General features: G+C 38.4%; 1 protein-coding gene across 2 annotated transcripts in view; it reads right to left on the bottom strand.

The window, feature by feature from the left end:
- Positions 1-2948: 2948 nt before the first annotated feature.
- Positions 2949-8236, bottom strand: part of hnf1ba (HNF1 homeobox Ba) — a 28482-nt gene continuing 23194 nt past the window's right edge. For both annotated transcript variants that reach the window (XM_089013391.1, XM_089013393.1), the window contains one exon: positions 2949-6368. In XM_089013391.1, the coding sequence (XP_088869517.1) occupies positions 6348-6368 (21 nt within the window). In that variant the 3' untranslated portion in view covers positions 2949-6347. The remainder of the gene's footprint in view (positions 6369-8236) is intronic.

Genomic DNA, 8236 nt, shown 5'->3' with positions numbered 1-8236 from the left:
AAAGGTGAACATTAACCAATGTGCCGTAAATCATGACAAAGCTACGACAGCATCAGCATGACGACATCAATCTGTCAAACATCCACTTCCAAACGTGTGAGCAATCTGACACCTTACATCACAATAGAAGACATTTTTGTTTTGTTCTTGTATGGTACTGGCTTATTAGCTAGCTAGCGAGATGGATAGCTATACAGGTACTGTATATATAGACATAGAGATACCTAGCTAGCTAGCTTAAACAATTAACAAAGCTAGCTAGGTACCTATTAGCTATCTACCTAGCTATATATAATCTGATATTTATAGCTGGCTTGCTAGCTAGCTAGCGAGATGGATGCTATACAGTTGTGTATAGTATCCTAGATTCTAACTAGTTAGCTTAAACGAAAAAAACAAAGCAAACTATATATATATATATATATATATATATATATATTTATATATAGGCTTGTTGGCTGTCTATTATATATATATACCAATAATGACGAACAGAAAACCATTCATATTAATGGTGAGTATTAAATCTAGCTAGCTAGCTGTCTATTAGCTAGGCAGCTCGCTTTCGATCTATTCTATCTGAGTTATTCCGGGTTGATTAAATGCTGGCTCGTGTTGCTATCTGTTAGCTATCTACCTAGCTAGCTGGCTAGATATTTGCTATCTATTAGTTATCTATTAGCTAGCTAACTTTCTATCTGTTTGAGTTATTCCGGGTTGAGTCAACGCTGGCTCGTGTTGCTATCTATTAGCTATCTACCTAGCTAGCGAGTTATTTGCTATCTAGCTAGCTGGCGCGTGTGGCGATCCTGTGACTGTAAAGTGACCTTGAGAGTTTTGAAAGGCGCTTGGAAATCAAACTATTATTATTTATTTATATATATATATATATATATATATATATTTACTGTATGTATATACAGTGTATGCGCATGTGTGTGTGTGTGTGTGTGTGTGTGTGTGTGTGTGTGTGTGTGTGTGTGTGTGTGTGTGTGTGTGTGTGTGCAAAACTTCAGTTGACCTCATGATGACACTGACGGTGGCGCCCACAACGAGACAGAAAGTGGTGGATCCGCGGCGGCGTGTTTAGCGATGTCACAAGAAAGGAAGCGACATCAACTCCAGCTGGGCCCCAAAGGCCCTGACGGAGGAGGCGGCCCAGCAGGGGTCAGAGGTCAAGAGGCTAATTGTTCACCGCTGCGACCCCGAAACTCATCTTTTGACGGTATCACACTTGCACGCGACACAGAGCTCTTCCGTCATCACGCCTCCTCTTTTCTTGTTGGGATTGTGCTGCTTCGTGATGACGCGTGCACAGTCATGGAGATGAGGGCAGTCGCTACGGCAACAATTTGTGGCGTCACCTACAAAGATTTTGAGGATCCATCTATCCATCCAGCTAGCTATTTAGCTAACTCTCTCTCTCTCGCTCTCTCTAAATCTATCCATCTCGATAGCTAGGTAGATATGTAGATAGCTAGGTAGCTATGTAGTTAGCTACCTATCTATCCATCAAACTACATATATCTACATATCTACTTATATCTATCTATCTATATCTATCTATCTATCTATCTATCTATCTATCTATCTATCTATCTATCTATCTATCTATCTATCTATCTATCTATCTATCTATCTATCTATCTATCTATCTATCTATCTATCTATCTATCTATCTACCTTCCTTTCTGGTTGGCTATCTAGCTGGCTATCTATTAGCCAGCTGGCTAGCTCTCTAGCTGGCTGTCTATTAGTTATTTATTGGCTAGCTAATCTCGCTATCTAGCTTGCTATCTAGCTGGCTACCTTGCTACATATCTATTTGATATCTATTTCCTAACTAGCTATCTAGCTGGCTACCTAACTAGCTATCAATATGTTATCTATTAGCTATCTATCTATCTAGCTAGCTAGTTATTAGTTATCCATTAGCCAGATAGCTAACTTTCTATCTATTTTGAGTTATTCCAGGTTGAGTGAACGCTGGTGCGTGTGGCTAAAGCTGCTCACCCACAGAAAAAAAACGTATCCTGTGACTGTAAAGTGACATTGAGAAGTTTGAAAGGCGCTTAGAAATGAAATGTATTATTATTATTATTATTATTATTATTATTATTATTATTATTATTAAGACAAAGTTGAGATCTTGGTTGGTATTCAGGCTGCATTCGCTGTGATCGTCGAGAGCTTTCCAGCACCCGCACAAACAGATGCGCTCAAGATCCCTTTTGTGGCTAACAGAAGAAAAAGGTCACAAAAAAAGAAGATCCCTGCTCAGATCTTTGTTAGCTTCCCGGGTGTGAAAATCAAAGGGCTCATTGAAAAGCAAATTGAGCGACATCAGGGGATTACAAGACTGCCCTCAGTGGGATGCCGGCCAGGCTGCAGGTCAACACGGGGATGCGAGAACACAACTTGGTCGCCATGTCTCATCTAAATTATCTTTTTGGGGTGACTGACAGAAGAGGAGAGAGAAAATCATCTGGCAAGCTAGCTAGCTAGCTAATAGCTTTCGAATAGTGAGTAGTAACAAAGTAGAATTACTCCATTACTATGATATATTGAGCTACCTTGCTAGCTAGCTATTTGATACGTATTAGCTATCTATCTAGCTCGCTATCTAGCTAGCTATTAGTTATCTATTAGCTAGCTAGCTAACTTTCTATTTATTTGAGTTATTCCAGGTTGAGTGAACGCTGGCGCATGTGGCTGCCGCTGCTCACCCACAGAAAAACGTATCCTGTGACTGTAAAGTGACCTTGAGAGGTTTGAAAGGCGCTTAGAAATGAAATGTAACGTATATATATATATATATATATATATATATATATATATATATATATATATATATATATATATATATATATATATATATATATATAATATATATATATATATACAAATTGTAATTTCAAAAGCACTGTCAACAAAATAACAAACAGCAGTTTCAGATTGACTTTGAAAAACCTTTACTCAAAATATCAACATTTTCCTCAGCACGTATAAATAATGATTTAAGATTGATTTCCATTTTATACAAAAATAATACATTAAGAACAGAAGAAATCACTCTCACACACACATACGCACACTCACACAATGTGGGTATGAATGAGCGCCCCCTGGATTGGACGGCAGTAAGCACATGCACCTCATAACAGTCAAAAGCGTCAAAGCGCTACCAACATCATGACCTAATGTTTCCATGGGAATGTCTAATACTGTTGGGTGTCGGAAGCCCCTACCCTTCCTTGGCTCTCCTTGCCCCCCTTCATTGGTTTCTATTGAGTTGACAACCTGAAAGGAGCGGTCGCTTCTCAAACAGGGCGGGGCGGTCCAAGTTTCTCATCAACAATATTCATATCAAAAGATGGATGATGAGGAGAAAATTCATTTACTTTGGCCTTTTTTTTCCTGCAGGCAGCGTTATACACACAAACACACACACACACATTCCCGTCTCAATGGTTTTGTGAGGTCCGGATAACTCCAGATAAGGAGTGCGGACCACCGTTGCTGATAAGTTTAGAGATGAACTAATGTTACATTTGAACATTACATTTCCCACTTCAATTTCTTTAAAAACAAAGAAATAAAAAAGTGGGCTTGAAACTGAAATAACAGCAGGAGCGAGGTGTCTGAATGGCTACATTCAAAGTCCTCACCCCTGTGGTGAATTTGGTTAAAATATCGTTTGACTTTTTGTGGTATGAACTTTCTCCTTTCATTAACCACGCACACACACACACATTAACACACAAAGTGAGTAAAAAGTGTGTGTATCCAAGTGAAATGAAAATACACACCAAAAAAAATCATTTTGGGTGAATTTGTGAGGACCTCTCTGAAACTTTAACAGATGCATATATAGACCCTCGAAAAGCCTTTAAAATGAAAAACTTGTGAGGACCGGCCAAAAGGTCCTCACTTGTCAAAAATGTCCTCACCACGTATGGTATAAAATGTCAGTGGTCCTCACAAGACTATTCATACAAACACACACACACACACACATTTTCTCATCTTCCTGCGCTGAATCTTTGCATAGTCCTCTGAAGATTGTCAATAAAACAGGCAAAAAAATAAAATAAAATAAAATAAAAATCACAGTATATATACACACATACGAGTGCCAAACAGGAAGACTTTGTGTCGGCGTTCATCCGCCAGGTCAACAAGCATCAAGATTGTCATGCAGTGCGAAGGCGTGATTTGTTTTCTCTCATATGATCAATCGGAGTAAAAAAAAGAAAACAAACAAAAAAGGTGGGCTTGGCAAAGTGAATGAACCTTTTTCAAATGTTTGTAAACAGCAGACGGCAGGTTACGTACGGGTGGCAGAAAACGGCTGACGACCGCTGACCTCAAGTCAAATCTGTTATGGTTGTGCCGCTCGATGTAACTTTATTTATGTGGCTTTCTATCTTTTTGAGTTTTTAGCTCGTTAGCTAGCTAGCTTTCTATCTATTTGAGTTATTAGCTAGCTAGGTTTCAATCTTTTTGAGTTATTAGCTTGCTAGCTAGCTTTCTATCTATTTGAGTTACTAGCTAGCTGGCTTTCTATCTATTTGAGTTATTAGCTAGTTAACTATCTATTTTTCTACCTATTTGAGTTATTAGGTCGCTAGCTAGCTTTCTATCTATTTGAGTTATTAGCTACCTAGCTTTCTATATATTTTAGTTATTAGCTAGGTAGCTTTCTATTTATTCGAGTTATTAGCGAGCTAGTTTTCTATATATTTGGGTTATTAGCTAGCTAGCTTTCTAGCTGTTTGAATTATTAGCTAGCTAGCTAGCTAGCTTTCATCTATTTGAGTTATTAGCTACCTAGCTTTCTATCTATTTGAGTTATTAGCTAGCTGGCTTTCTATCTATTTGAGTTATTAGCTAGTTAACTAGCTATTTTTCTACCTATTTGAGTTATTAGGTCGCTAGCTAGCTTTGTATCTATTTGAGTTATTAGGTACCTAGCTTTCTATCTATTTGAGTTATTGGCTACCTAGATTTCTATCTATTTGAGTTATTAGCTAGCTAGCTTTCTGTCTATTTGAGTTATTAGCTAGCTAGCTAGCTAGAGTTCTGTCTATTTGAGTTATTAGCTAGCTAGCTAGCTTTCTATCTATTTGAGTTATTAGTTTGCTAGATATCTTTCTATCTATTTGAGTTATTAGCTAGCTCACTAGATAGCTTTCTATCTATTTGAGTTATTAGCTAGCTATCTGGCTTTCTATCTATTTGAATTTTAGCTAGCTAACTCGCTATCTTTCTATCTGTTTGAGTTATCAGGTCGCTCGCTAGCTAGCTCTCTATCTGAGTTATTTTCGGGTTGAGTGAACGCTGGTGCATGTGGCTGCCGCTGCTCACCCACTAAAAAACTTGTCCTGTGACCTTGAGAGTTTTGAAAGGCGCTTAGAAATCAAATGTATTATTATTATTATTATTATTATTATTATTATTATTATCATTATTATTATTCTGTGGGCCCTAGAATTCCAATGACGATGACAATAACCCTGGCACTGGAGTGGACACATTTTCGCGCATCTGGCAGTGAATGAGTGAACTACAATTGTGATAAATATATGTACTCAAACAACTGTCAATGTTTTTATGTTCCTGTTGTGTTTATTATTTTGCTTTATGTTGACTATTATGTGAAGTGCGTCGTTACAGGTGCAGCTGTTGTGAAAGCGCTATGTGAATTAGGATGTATTGTGTTGTATTGTACTTTTTTTGTCAGCTAATCTGTTAGCTTGCTACTTTAGATTTCTTTAGTGTCACCCAGAAGTGCGCAAATATAAAATAGTTTTGTTTAAAATAAAAAATGCTTTATTTATAACCGTAGTCTAGTTTCATTTTATGTCACGAACACGAACAATATGAGATAAAAATCTTCTTTTTGGCTGATATGTTACATCATTTGAGGAGTCCCAAATCTTAATTTGAGTTATTTAGTCTCTTTTTTTAAAATTCATATTCCTCTGCCTCGTTCAAAAAAAACATGACAGAATTTGTTGAAAAGTTCCATTTGTGCCACCCAGACAAACGCGTGACGTCACAATGAAAAGGTTTACACTGCACGAACCAATCAGATGTCCTGCTTGATAATGCGACGGGGGTATTGAAGCCCCGATCTTTGCCTGTCAGGTACTTTGGTCCGTTCAGATGTGGCTGCCGTGTGGTCATCACCCCTCTTGGCATACCCCATCCCCCACCCCTCAAATAGTCACCCGTCACCATAGTGACGGGCTAGTGGGGAAAGGTGGAAAACAAAAAACAAAAAAAAGAAGAGGAAAAAATGCACTGGCGTTGCCGGGTAGCGAGGAAGTCAGGTGTACACGCTCTCACCACGCTTGAAGAGGACACTGTGGAAGAAAAAACAGCAGACTTTAGGCAAATAGTCACACAACGTTTTGCAAAATGAGGCTCGGGGGCATAAAAGGGATCCCACTTTTTTTCATGGATACACATATGGATCTGCTAGCAAGTCAACACACCTGCTAACCAGTCAATCACTGTGCCCTCTCCCGCATCTTTCAAATAAATTTGAATAATAATCAATAATAATAAATTTGATTTATAAGCGCCTTTCAAAACTCTCAAGGTTACTTTACAGTCACAGGATACGTTTTTCTGCGGGTGAGCAGCGGCAGCCACATCCGCTAGCGTTCACTCAACCCACAAGTAACTCATATAGATAGAAAACTAGCTAACAGATAGCTAATAGATAGCAAACTAGACAGTTAGATAACTAGCTAGATCGCCATATAGTTAATAAATAGCCAGCTACATAGCAAGCTAGTTAGCTAGCCATATAGCTAATAGATAGTAAATGGATAGCAATGGTGCCTATGTGTGAATGTCAGCGCGAATGGTTGTTTGTTTCTACGATTGACTGGCAACCGGTTCAGGGTGCCCCCCCCCCCCCCATCTAACTGCCCGATGACGCCCTTCCATCATGATCACATTTCCTCTTCTTGTAAAGTGAAACTTTGTATTTTTTTTAACCCCAACATCAATACCTCTACTCGATTACACGGTGTGTGTACTTTTATCACACACCTGACCAAATAGATGAAACTTGTTTGTGGAATTTATTTGGATCTGGTTCGGGGTGTAAACAGCTGATAACAAGGTGAGTGTTCAGCATCGGGGGGGGGGGGGGGGGAAATGGAGGCCTTGTAGGTAAACAGGTAGTTTTGTTAAAAAAAAGGGGGCGGTGAGAAGGAGGTGAGTCCGAATAAAGAGAACCATGATAAAGAAATACATGGTTGGGCCTACAAGCCAATTGATGTTAAAATGAATCACATATACATATATATACACATATATACATATATATACACATATATACATATATATACAGTGAGACCTCAACTTACAAACTTTTTGTCTTACAAACATCAAATTTATGAAAATTAAACCTTATAATAAGCACTATTTTCATAATACACACCCACCACTGCTGGCGGAGTGATCTTCGGCGGAAGCACACGACCGAACAGCACCAGAGGTTAAGTTACCAACAGTGCTTATGGAAGGTGACTCTCTTTCCATAAGCCATCAACGACCATCAAAAAGGTAAATAAAACTTTATTTGACAGCACAGTTTATTTCTTGAATTACAGGCCTCTCTTTCCAAACAGCAATTCCCTTTGACCTTCAACCTCCAACGCCATTCCATCAAGCCATAAATGACCATCTCAAATGTAAATAAAGTCACTTTATGATACAATGCAGTGTATTTCTTTCATTACAATACAACAGCACATTTATTATACATAGAAAAAGGTATGTTGTGTGTAGTTTTAAGGTTTATTTAGTTGAAAAGTATATTTTATGGAAACCCGGGAACGGATTATTCCCATTTTAATGGTTTCCTATGGGAATTTTTTTTTTGAGATACACACTTTTCGCCTTACACACTCTGTCTGGGAACCAATTAAGTTCGTAAGTTGAGGTCTCACTGTACACACACATATGTATATCTATACATATATATATATGCTAACCCTCCATTTTGCTCCTTTCTATCTACTGTAGCATGACACCAAGATCGAGACGTTGGATTAAGAGCCTCATTTCCTCCCGCCATCAATCAACGTGCGTTCAGCTCCAAGGAACGAGACGCAGATTGGAGAGGAAATGGAAAGACGGAGGAGTATGTTTGTGTGTGTGTGTGCGTGTGTGTGTGTGTGTGTGTAGCTTGACTGGACTAATAGAACAAAGTATT

Source organism: Hippocampus bargibanti, linkage group LG14 (genome assembly GCF_051943395.1).
Source record: "Hippocampus bargibanti isolate YZ-2025 linkage group LG14, ASM5194339v1, whole genome shotgun sequence".
Lineage (NCBI taxonomy): Eukaryota > Metazoa > Chordata > Actinopteri > Syngnathiformes > Syngnathidae > Hippocampus > Hippocampus bargibanti.
The sequence above is the reverse complement of the archived record's forward strand: the minus strand, read 5'-3'. Positions and strand labels throughout refer to the sequence as shown.